Below are 13,302 nucleotides of genomic sequence, written 5' to 3'. Positions count from 1 at the left end.
AAATAGAAGACTTGGATTCAGATGAAAAAACTAGTGATAATGTTCTAGGTGATATATCAATGGAATCTAAAGTTAATTACAACTCAATTGATGCACCCAGGGCTGGATTAACCTATAGGCACAATAGGCACGTGCCTAGGGCCTACGAAATTCAGGGGTCTACGAAAAACTTGGGAGAAAAAAATTTGTTGACAAAAATAATTTTTTTCTATTAGTAAACATTGAACCTACCTTGCAAATTTATTTATCAATAATTTCAAAAGATTAACTTTTGACAATGTTAATTTCCTTCACTTAGTTATCATAGTAGTATCATAAGAACTATGAAGTTATTTGTAGTATAAATATTTCTTGTAATTAATCTCACTATCAATTTCACTGTTTTCTTTGCTGGTTTGTTGTTGTATTGTTGACGTGAAGTGTTTACATAGTTATCGATCGAACTAATCATAATGGTATTATCGATATCAACTGCAATATCGGCAGTATGTCGGTATTGCAGATAAAGTTCGATAAACAAATTTGTAAATTAAAATCCATATTAATAAAAATTTACAAAAAAATATATGCAAGAAAATTTTAGCATATATTTTGAAAAGAGGGGAGGAGTGGGGGAAGGAGGGGAGGGCCCAAGAACGGCTATGCCTAGGGCCTACGAAAGGTATAATCCGGCTCTGGTATAATAGGTATAATCCGGATCCCTTAAGAATCGGAGAAATAGCACCTGATAACTTAAATTATGTGGTCAGAAATTTATCAAATTTTTAAAGTGTTTAGATTTTTAAAAATTAATTTTGTGGATGCTGAAAAATTCTTACTACGTTAATTATGCATAAAACAGGTTCAAAAATTTTAAGACAGGTAAACGTATAATGATTTGCTATATTTCCAACAATACTGTTTGGAGTTTTAATTTTCAAAAAATTAAAATTCTTGGAAAACCCCTTATATTATCGATTTAAGTGATGACCCTTTGTTTCGAACTATAGCGTCTCGTATAGTTAATATCCAGAAACTGTTAAATAAAGACTTCTTTAAGATAAAAAAATAATGACTGAAATTAAAAAAAAAAAAGAAACTAGAGATTTAGAATTTTTGCCATCCGTTGCAACGTTGTAACTAAAAACCTCAGCAGGGTGCCATGTGGCGGCATTAATTGATTGAGCTGTTATTTGGGATCGATGGAGGGCAGTGATAAAGAAATTTAATAGGAGTGGAGATTGGGTGCTTTTCATCAAAATCAGCGGGGATCATGAAAACTGAGATGGTATAGCCTATGATCTAGTCGTAATTTGAAAAAAAGTCGATAATCAGTCTAGTAATGACACAAGAGCGAGAAAATAAAGACTAGATTTATATACAAAGTACGGGTGAAATAGGGATTAATATACACGAGTAATTCTGGGTTGAATAAAATAGTCACATCTGTACAAATGGGAATAGAATAAGTATAAAAATTAAACACAATATACAAAAATTGAAAGGCTAGTAATTAATCGTAGCAATGATTAATTAAAGCGCAATTTTGCCATTAAAGAGCAAACCCAGACGTTCCGGAATTACCGATCGTTTCTGGGTTGCTCAACTCACCATAAGTTAGCAAGTGCCAGTTCCTTGGTTGCGCCCCCATAGGGTTGCTCTCATACCGCGATCCTAGTAAATTTTGTTAGGTGTGATAAGTATGATGTAAGTTGAATAAATGAGGGTAATAATTACACCCTGTCGCCAATAAAGAACGCAGTATTGGAACTGTACTTTAAAATGTAATCTACGAGATCAATGTCGAATAGTAAATTAAAATCACTTTTTGCCATCCGTTTACTCCATAACATTAGTTTAATTGGAAGTTTAAGGCATATTAAGCACACTCTTCAACATTTGAGGTTTAGAGTTTTCTTCAAGTGCTAGTGAACTAAAGAAAATTTTAAATCCTCACAAAACTTAAGGATCATTTACCTAACCTCTTATATATCTCTATATGTAGTGGACAAAATTACTTTAAATTTATTAAAATATTACCGTTGCTTCCTTTAGGAAAATGGTTTCTGAAACTATGGAAATTTCGTTGTTAGAATGCTTGCTCTTAATCCCATTCTCACGGAATGAGAATCTGCACGGAATTTTTTTCCATATCTTTATACTTATACTAAACCTCTAAGCTTCAGAAAAATCTAAGAAAAAAGAAATTTATCATCACTCAAATTTTTGAGAGTGATTTCACTCTATTTTGCCTTTATTGAGCAAAAATGTTTTGAATGCTGATGTATATACGCAAAATATTTTATTCCATTAGTTTAAAATTCTATTTAAGCCTTCTTATCGTTAGCTATAGAAAGAAATTAGTTGTCAAAACGCTTCTCGAAATCTATTAAGAATTTAATTCTTTTTTTAATTTCACGACAGTGTAAGCGTCCATGCTCCTATTAAAACTGAATTTCAATGCTTAAAGTGTTCGACTACGTAAGTAATGCTGAGGCATTTAGTAAAAAGATACCATTTGATATTAAATGACCGAATGAGTAAAACTCTAGGATTAGTAATTTTGTATCAAAAGATACTGTCTTGAGATTCGATGCACTCTATTTACGGTCTGGAAAGTACATACATTGCATCTCAGTAAATTAACTTCATGGAATAATTTAGGTTTGGCTGTATTTTATGATTCCATAGACGTAGGATCCAGATGTAGGTTCCATGAAACCGGACATCTCCCTAATCCTGTTTATAAAAGATCATATTCGAATCTAAGAGTAACTTGAATACCGCAAAAGATCTTTGTACCCTCTTTTGACAAAAACAAATTTAAAAAGATTCGCGTACATAGGGACATTAAAAGGGCTTAAATTTTATCCCATCGCAGTGAGAAAGAAGTTTTGCAAATATTCAATTTTAAAATATTTAGTCCCGAATTAAAAAAGCATTTAAGAAAACTTGCTAGAAATGTTTGAGATAATTTTCATTATTTGGGATAAATGACAGTGTCGTGGCTGAGGGAAGTATGTTATGAATTTGTCTCATTTTCTAGTCAAGATCAAATTGACGGATCTTTAAATTGAGGTCATAGATCATTAAGTCACAATCACTAATCTAAAAATATTAATTTCAGAATTATACAACTGTTAACCATTTTTAATACTAGACAAATGCTGAAAACTAGTCCCTTGTCATATTAGAACCACTATAAGATTCTATGTAAAATTATAACTGTCAGATGATACTATACAGTTGTATTATTTTTACTGATGAAAATAGTTTGCTCTTGCTTACGCTCCTGTATCAATTGGTTAAGATTGTAATGCAATACGTTAAACCGAATGCAAATAGGAAGTATATAAAAATCTCCGGAATAAAAACCCCATTACATGTTTAAATATAAAAGTATCGTATATAAACTCGTGCAAATCATGTAATTATTAAAAAACAACAGAGGGTCTAATAATTTGATCTAATTATAATATACTAATGCTTTAAATAAATATTCTATATTTATATAATATATAGTCTAATTTATCCTATGGTCAAATTTAAATTATATATCTTCTAATTTAAGCAATTAATACATTAACGTAAGCAAGTGCAAACCAGTTTCTGCCACATAAAAGCTCTATAGTATCGCCTGACAATTAAAATTTCACAGAAATTTATAGCGAGTCAAATAATTTTACCAGGGACTTACGTGTCCAGGGAATTAAAAATCTGAAAAATAACTTACGTGAAACCAGAAAGAACATTAAGAAGGGATGACTTTCCGGCTCCCGATGGACCCATTATTGCAGTCAATTCACCACCATGTACTTTACCGGATACACCTTTAAGTATCGGTTTATCTAGAAGAAAAAATTTATTTCATTTAAGCTTTAAAAGTGCTATTTAATTATTGTGAATAGCACTCTTAAAATGTTGATTTACGCATAAACTTAGAATTTAAACAAACTTGTTACAAGTCATTTTCAAACATAAAAAGGTCCCAAACAGAATTTCTTGGAGACAAAATTGTATAAATTTCGTTTTGTATCTCTTTCAACTTTCGTGCTTATTGCGAAAACATTTAGTAGAAACACGCAATTTTTTTTTTAAAGTGGCTACTTAAGTAGCTGATCCAGTTAAGTGGGAAGTTAAACATTAGAAACTCTCCAAAAAATCTATACAAGTTGGCAAAGTGGCAGTAAATATTTGACTACTTTCTGAATATTATTCAGATATTTCATAACAGCTTAACTAATAGATTTAGCATACATGAGCTTGAATTATTGATGTCACGATTAGAATTTTAAATATTTAAAAGGGAGGTTTCTATTTTAAAATGTAAATGTTACAACTAAAACAAACTTCAGATAACCGTAACATTCGACAGCTAAGGAGATTTTCATAATCTCAGCGAAGCTTCTCTTCAACATTTAGGTCTTTAGCTAAACTTTAAGCAGCAAAACAATTTCAGTGCTAAATTTCCTTATTTTGAATGCAGCAATTTAGCGACAATCTCAGAATTTATTTTTATCAGATATTATTTAAATCATGTTTAGAATAAGGAGAGTTTTGTAACTTTTTAAAAATTCTAAATATCAAAATGTCTACAATTTCATGTATCAAGAACATCTTTTATATAAAATTAGTATTAAAATTCTTGTTATAGTAAGAAATTTAACTAAAAATAACCGCATTTGTATAAAAGCCAGCTTCTAGCACTATTATCTATTTCAATAAAAAGCACAAATTACCGTATATCACATAATTGTTTGAGTGCTAAGAGAAATAAAGCTGTCGCACCATTTTAGTTTTGAAACTGTCAAGTAAACTCCGAATGGTTTCTGAAAATTGAGACAAGCAGTCTCATCATTTATAGTGCAACCTTAAATCTACATTTAAGAAATAAAGTTTGTCTATAAGAATAGTTTAATTACCACCAGTTCCAGTTAATTCAATATTTCGCCATTCTACAGCGACTGGAGGTCTTCTAAAATGAAAACTTCCCTTTCCAGGAGATCTAAGATCTTTGGGAGTTTCAGAAGTTGGAGAAATGGTGTAAGAACTGGTTAAAGGAGCTGTTGTAAACAAGCAGCTGACAGCATCTTTTCCTTTACCATTTTCCGGCATTATAGCTCTAACAGCCCATTGAGGAGGATTATCTTTTTGAGGCGGTGAATCATATTTTTGAATGGAAACCAACTCAGCCATCATGAGCGGAACGCTCTCCTAAAAAGAAAAAAATCTTAAATAAATTTTTTTTAAGATTTACCACCTATATCTTTACTACAGCTTTCTTGAAAATAGCTCAGATTTTTGAAAAATAGTGAAGATAGAAAGATTTACAAGAACAGCAACAGAGGGCTCAAATCTTTTTTACGAGTCTACTACTTTGTCCTAAAGCGGTATAATGACTACTTAAATGTCTCGCTACAGCCAAAATAAAACAGGCTGTATGTTAGTTTTAAATACCCAGTAGATAATTCTTTGTAAACAAAGGGAAAATTTAACTAGATTTTAGTTTGAGATTGAAAATTAAATTTAGAGATTTAAACCGAACTAAAGTTTCCAATGAATTTTCACACAGCTGCTTTGGTCAGAACAAGAAATTTGAACTTCAGCTCTCTTCCATATTGTAAATTTGGGGAATATTACATAAATTAGTTGTTTAACTTCATTCGGCTGTTACCAGCAATGTGAATCAGACATCCTTGTTTTTGCACCAGGCTCTTCAGTTTCTTTTGAATAATCTAATACAGCGTTGAACCCTCTTTTGGAAAATAAACTATGTGTTCTCTTTCCAAAGAAGCGCTTTCCTTCAAATTAACTAAAACAGATTTTCAGCTGCTCTTTTACACTAGATAATAACCGGACATAGTACTCCGTAATACTACATCGGTTAAGATAATTTTGTGACATAAATAAAAATTTCGCTTGCTTTAACACACAAGGATAACCAAACAAAATGCTGGAAATCATGACCAAGCGTTACTCTTCAATTTTTCATAACCGGGGTTGTGTAATTTACTCAATTCTGAGTTTACGAGAGTGTTAAACTTCGTAGCCTTGTCAGTTTGAACCCAACCCAGAAGATAGGGAACTCCTGGATCAAGAATTGGGGCAATAGCTTTCCTTTTGATGGAACTACCCCGCATGCATTTCAGAGAAAAACCTCACGGCTAACCTGACGGCAAGGGGACTAACCCATAATCCTGGGATATTTTACGTCCGTTCCGTGGTAAGTATGAGCCGGGAGAAGAATTCGTATCTACCAGCCACCGCAAATTTTTATTTGCATAGTGTTTAGAAAAAGATTTGTGCGAAAACAGTTTTGTCCTGATGAATAAACTACTTAAACATACAAACGCCAAAGCTTTACAAAAACTTCTTGCCTAGCTTAGATCTTCAAGTTATTTAAACCCCTTATTATAAGTAAGAATTTAGAAACATTTGATGTATTGAGATTGTAAGACTACGCTGAATTTTAAAAGTTAAATTTCTTGTTAAGTACTTTTGAGATTAACATGTTTAAAGATACTCTGGTATTTTGGAAGTACATACAGAAAAATTTCTATTCCATTAGTACAGAGACACTGAAAAAAAAAGACTTGTAACTTCAAAACTAGTTCTGCTAGTGAGAAAAATGAGATGTATCATATATATCAAATATATCAAATATATCTTAAATAAAAAAACCAAGATTAACTGAAATTTGATAGTTTAACCTACATAATTACTTTGAACTAAAAAAAATTGTTTACCCTAAAACAAAGTGAGCAATAAAAGGGAAAACTAAAAATTTAACAATTGTTTTAATTATTTACCAAAGCATTTATTGAATGAAATTTATTCCAACAAATCACTTTCGAAAAGCACAAAGACACATTTGTTGTAAAGTCAAACACGCTAGATTTTCATTGGGTCGATGTGTGTCGCAGTTTTAAAAATTAAGAAATAAATTTGTGTACGTTTGAGTGATATTTATGTTAAAAATTAAAACGAGTGGTGCATCTTTTAGAGCGCAATAGCTAAGTTATGTATTTAGGATTAAAACACTTCAAAAGATAGCTATCTCCAGTGAAAAGCATCTAAGTTTAAACCAATTTTCACAGGATAAAATTTAATTCATAGATTTTACAAATTTTAAAGTAAAAGGACTCATACTTCTGATAGTTTAAGGTCATAACTATTATTAAAATAGAGAATTTATGTCTGAACAAAGCGCTTGGATGGATAGTCTAGTTTTATTTATATTTCTGGGAATCTTACAATTGTTTTCAATAATTATCCTTTAAAGTTTAAAAAGCCATAACCTTAACTGAATCGGAAAATAAGATTCCTTAAAAGCCTATCCGGAAAATTTTTTACTGATGCTGAAATTTTCTTTATTGCATAAGTTATACAAAAAAGTAAAATTACGCAACTAACGGGATAAATTTTTAATAATATTTTCACTTTCTAAAAATGCAAATTGAGATTTGTATAATTTTGTCAGCTAAATTTATTAAAGTTGTTTAATAACGCCAGAAATTCTCATTTTAATTAAGGGAAAGCGTTGACATTGAAAGTTTCTAAACATACTATTATATTGAATAAGCATCAGTTCATTCCAGAATATTTAAAAAATTAGAATTTCCCCTCACACCTCTTTTTTTTTGATGGTTGAAATAGGTTTCGTGGAGGTACCGCAATATCTATTTATATTTTGATTTGACAAAAAGAGTTATTTCAGAAACTGAAGAGAACATAAGATTTTTGAAAATAAAGATATCAGGAATGCACTAAATATTTTGAACTTAACTAATAGGGTGGCAAGTACTTTACGTCACACTAGAGTTGCGGAATGAGCTATTGGCGACGGTCTATGAAATATCCCCGAGGATGATCCGAAGGCATGCAATCGGAATTTTGATCCTCTGGAGAGGGGATGGCTCCTTTGCTAGCCAGACGACCTGAGCACGAAATCTAGCACATTATGATATAACAGTTTAACGAGGACCGATACCGATGATCCTCATTCCCTATACAGGCTGATCCAAGTGGTCATCCACCCGCTTAATGACCACAGTCAGTGATGCTCAACTTCGGTGCTCTACTGGGAACAGCAAATGCGGGAAGTTTCCTCAAAAAGTCCTCCACGAAGGCAAATTTCTCGCAATACTTGATCCAAGAGTTGCGTGTCTTCTGGATTGGGATCAAAATTTCAAGGTTATGGAGTTTAACATTAGTAGTAAACAAAGAAAATGGGTCTGCTGTTCAACGATGGTTATAAAATTAAATTTTGCCGTCTTAAGTTTATGCTTGGCTTTCATACTAGTCCACAAGACAATCATGCCGGATAGTGAAATAGTTCTTCCTACAAAAAATGGCTTCAAGAAAATTTGCTGCTACACTTACTATTTGTAAAATATTTTTAATTCTATAAATTTTCGAAACCTTTAACATTGTAAGTTTTGGTCAATATTAACAAAATCAGCATCGTTCTTTGCTGTTACGACTAAGGGAAGACAAGATTGGAAACAGTGAAGATTTGGTGGCAGCGAGTAGACATACGACAGCATAGGGTTAAAAGTTCTGGATAAAACTTGATCCAAAAGAGAAATCAAAACATTAAAAAGAAATTTGAATAAGAAATAGAAACGAGATAAATTTTACATTAAAAATCCCCTGATTTATCATTGGATTCATTTGAGGATTTGAAACTAATGTTCAGCTAAGGCTAAGCTTTTGCCTTCCAGCTTTTATTTTAACTTATTTAACATGTAACAAATTCTGATAAACTTATTATAAAAAGTTACATTTGTTTTAACATTCGGGGGATCTTTTAGGATAGTTCTGATTAAATATTTCTATATACCCTAGGAATGTCTGACAATATCATTTTTCAGTCTAAAGAAAGTTGCCTTCTTATGCAATGTTGAATAATTCCAAACTTTAATTTCATTCCTAAAAGTAATCTTTTCGAATAATAAATTCTAAATTTGAAGCAAATCACAGCACGTTAATCTAGAGGCTTAAAATAATGTCTTAAGGAACTAAGTTGTTTTTGAATATAAGAGTTCTTTATAATTTAGTCTGAAAATTTAATTACAAAAATTAATACAATTTACTTTCTCGCGTTTTAGAATCTTGTTAAACTCTTATTGCGTGTTCGAGGTTGTTATCCAATAACCTAAACATAAGGCGAATAATTAAGTTATAAGACCGGTTTTAAGGAAAATGCAATAATTTTGAGTACTACTGCAACATTACGCTGATTCAAACTTTTGTTGGGAATAAACTGGCAAAATGAAGAGAAATAATTGAGAGAAACCTTAATGCTGTTAGCAGAAATGAAGTATCAATTTTGTTTAAATTATTGCGTGCAAAAATTTCAGAGTCCAAGGAAATTAAATAGAACAGCAAAATTATAGTTAAGGCTTGAAAAGTTTGTGGCATCCAGATTTAATTTAGAGCAATTCTGTTTGATATAAGTTTAAAGTATAGATTGTTTACAGTTTTAAGTTGTTTATTTCAGTGCTAAATATTTCCAAAGTGGAGGATAAGAGCATTGAGTATAACATTTAATTAAATCTTATAATACAGTCAAAAGTGTAACAGATTTGATTAAATTAGTAATGCACAAAACCAGATTTATTCTGCTACAAATGTGAACTACTTTACACACTCCAGGTAAGCTAATCAAAAGGCGATAGACTCCAGCAAAGTTTTCGCTCGAGCAAGGATTACTAAGGTTCTCGGAGGATTTTACTAGAGTATACTAAAGTTAAGCAGTTACACCACTCCAAAGCAAAATGCATTCAAGATAAATTTTCAGCTTTGTTATCTTAACAATTTGAAATGTGGGAAAAGATTTTAAAAGCAGTGGTATGAAGGGGTTACGACCCCCAGGCATCTAAACAAAAGAGGCCATGGCTAAGGACACTAAATATTATTTTAAATAGGCAAATACTCAGTTCAAGTATAAATAAAATATGATTTAGCAAGTTTCATATAATTAAAGTTTAAACATTCCTTGCATTTATGAAAAGTTAAGGATGTTTTGTTGAATATAAATTCTTTTCATTAGCAGTATTCAAACTTTCTGTACACGAAAAACAATTTAGTTAGGCTACTTGGGATAAGATTTTAAACAGTAGTGATTACAGTCTTCTAAAAGGAGTTTAATGGAAGAGTTTGGCTAGAGCATTCAAAGAACTGTTTCACAATCTAAAACTATACTGTGGTTGTGGGGAGAGTAGTTAACGACAATATCAACCTTCATCTATGAAAATGTACCCCAATATTGAATAGCATGTTTTATATACTAGTCAATTGATAATAATTGTAGTTACTCCAGTGGTGTAATTATTGCAGGATGATCACTTAAAGCTAAATTAAGATTTTGAGCTGCTTAACCCTGATTATGCCTAGTTAACTCTCGTACTATTGCAAATATTTATCATCCCGAGAAAACTAGAGCTTAGCAGATTGTTTTATCACGTTTTCACTCGGTCTGATGCAAAAATCAGCTACGATTGGAAGTTTTATTTGGGAGTTATGATGTTGGACTGTGGAACTACACTTTTGTGCGATGGTTGCGGAATCTGCATAGAAATAAGAGAAAAATTGCTTATTCCTTGACTGACATTCGAAAAGTATTACTTTGTGTTGTCCCTTGTTTTAAGAACTATCCTACAAGGACTAATATTTACATTTGCCTGAAATAACTCGGGATCATAAGCGGATTTTAAATTAAAGGTTTCTTGCACAAAAAACTTAAAACTTTTGCATTATGTTCCTTTTATTTATTAATAAATGATGATTTTTGCATTTTTTTCCTCAAAATAATTGATAAGGGAGGTGGTTAAACACAGCTTCGTTGGTATTCCGAAGTTTAACAACTCTTCCATGACAGAAAACCCGCAGATTTCATAGAATATTTAGAAAAAAGTCACGTTGTCATCTTGTATACTGATAATTTAGGATTCTTTATTAAAAGCTAACAAACACTGAGTTTAATTCTTTCCTCGTGATTTCAATTTTATAACTTTCCTTGGCTTTCACATCCGGTTAGGTTAGTATTTAATCTTCTGTTATTACCATGTATAAATTGAATAAAGAGGAAATTTTAGCTTGATGAGGAAAGTTCAAAAGACTGCAAAATACTGGTCAACAGCAAACACAATGACCCAGGCCAAAATTTTTAAAACCAGATTTTCAAAAAAGTGTGAGCACATTATGAACGATTAAGTGAAACGATGTAGAACATAATCTAAAATTCATTTATCAGTTCACTAAGTTAGATGGATGAATGCAAAATGAAATAGTGAAACAGCAGTAAGTGGTTGTACTACACCAAACAAGCTGCAGTAAGAATTAAATATATTGAAATTGAATGGTTTGATGCATTATAAAAAATCAAAAGATTTGAGGGCATAACTTAAGTGCTTCTGGTTTGAGAATCCAGATAGATAAACTTTAGTCTTTAGCAAATTTTACAGAGTTCAGCTGTTGCTTAAATAAAAAGCACAGTACGAAACAAGTAGACTTCAAATATTTCAAGATATAAATTTGAACTTCATGCAGTTAACAGAGGGAACATTAAGTCTTACTGGATGAGCCAAATTAAAAATTAGGGCAACTGCAGAGTATATTTCATTGCAGAACTTTTAAATTCTTGCAAGAAACTCAAGCTATAATCCAGTAAATAAAATCCGAACATTCTTTGCATCAAGATATTCTGATATCCTAAAGTCTTTACAATAATTGGTTTTCACGAATGCTTTAAGTAAAATTTAATCGATTAAGAAGGATTATTAGAATTTATACAAAGGAAATTTATCAATTCCTGACAATTATCACAAGTTTCAGGTTTAATTGAAAAAAAAGAAAAATCAGGCTGAAATAGACAAATTTATTGAAATTTAGAACTTGAACTTTAGTCTATAGAGAATTCATAACATTAATAAAAAAGAGGTTCGGAAAAAGACAGCACTGATTGAAATAAAATTTTTTAGCATAGAAGAAAAATTACGTAATAACTTTGGTTTGAGTCTTTAAAGATGCGAGTTAAAGGGCTAGATGCGAACTCTATAGTAGTGGAAGAAACAATAAATTGGTATAAAGGACAAAAATTTAAGCAATGATTTTTTTCACATACAAGATTATTAATTACTGCAAGTTCTTATAAATAGCCTAGTCTTAATTTCTACAATCAGGATTTAAATTATTCAGTTCAACTAGAAAGTTCAGTAAAAAAGTTATCTAAGTGAACATCCTGGTGCAAAATTATTGCTGGTTACGAGTAAGATAACTTTAAAAGAAAAACCCTAAAACACTATATTTAAAAAGAAATATTTAATTAGTATCGTTAAATGCAAAAAAAAATAAGGGTTTAAAAAAGCAAACAAAATAGTCTAAAAAGAGGCCCAAGATTAGGTTTAAAGTAAATTAAACATCCAATTTATTTTCACAAATAATACAAGTGCATTCGAAAGTGAAGAAATCCCTCTAAAAATTGTTAAAACAAAACAGTTTTATATAATAAAATATACTAATTTGTCCTCAAATAGTAAAAATTTTAAGATACTGTACTAAAATAATGCTCTCATTTGCACTATTAAACTTTAAAATGTAAAGCTGAATATAAATTGGTACAAACTAATTTAAAAACAAACCGGTTAAACAATATAATAAATACCTTAAAGAGCCAAAAATTATAAAAAAACACATGTCTTACCGCAAAGAAGAAGCAAAAATTAAGAATAGTCAGTCAGTCCATAACGAAACTTACTTACCTACTAACAGAGAAGGCTTCTTTGAACAATAACTGAGAAACAACTGACAGAATTTTGCGCTCTGCCGGTTTTGTATATAGTCAGATGTAAAATGTCGTTCAAGTTATGGTTGCGGTCATCCTTCGGGTAACATCCGCATGTCAAACAACACATCTTGACAAAATTTTTCGGACTTTTCTACAAGTGCATGACTCATCATGAGAAGCAATGAAATATTTCTCAATAAAAGAAATAAAAATAATCGAACACTTATTTTATTTCGTTTCTTAAAAAAAGGTGCGAATGAAATCCATGGAATAGGTTTCCTACATTTAAGTAATTATTTCGCGTTGTTTTAAAAATAGTATTTAAATGGAGCAGAAAATTTGAGCTTATTTATTATTAGAATTTGATTACTGAACTTCGGAAATAATTATTTTTCTTTGTGTTGAATGGTGTTTTATTTGTTAGAAATAACTGAAAACACACCATCATTCATTTATGTTTAAAATTTAAGTTTCATTTTGTGTTTTATTTCACTTTTTTATTTCCCCTTTTATTTTTTTAGAGCCTCTTGGAC

At 30.9% G+C, this 13,302-nt stretch overlaps 1 protein-coding gene across 3 annotated transcripts in view; it reads right to left on the bottom strand.

The window, feature by feature from the left end:
• LOC107440965 (ATP-binding cassette subfamily G member 4) overlaps positions 1 to 13,302 on the bottom strand; it is a 46,858-nt gene that overhangs the window by 20,135 nt on the left and 13,421 nt on the right. Inside the window, exons 1-3 of one of the 3 annotated variants that reach the window (XM_016054067.2) lie at positions 12,744 to 12,922; positions 4,902 to 5,193; positions 3,713 to 3,827 (exon numbers count right to left, since the gene is read on the bottom strand). In XM_016054067.2, coding sequence (XP_015909553.1) covers positions 3,713 to 3,827; positions 4,902 to 5,178 — 392 coding nt within the window. In that variant the 5' untranslated portion in view covers positions 5,179 to 5,193; positions 12,744 to 12,922. Of the gene's footprint in view, positions 1 to 3,712; positions 3,828 to 4,901; positions 5,194 to 12,685; positions 12,923 to 13,302 lie in introns of those variants that run through there. The other 2 variants (XM_043048403.2, XM_016054066.2) reach the window with 2 other exon arrangements.

The sequence above is a fragment of the Parasteatoda tepidariorum genome, chromosome X2, assembly GCF_043381705.1.
Source record: "Parasteatoda tepidariorum isolate YZ-2023 chromosome X2, CAS_Ptep_4.0, whole genome shotgun sequence".
Classification (NCBI taxonomy): Eukaryota; Metazoa; Arthropoda; class Arachnida; order Araneae; family Theridiidae; genus Parasteatoda; species Parasteatoda tepidariorum.
Note: the sequence above shows the minus strand (reverse complement) of the source record. Positions and strands in the feature narration are given on the sequence as shown.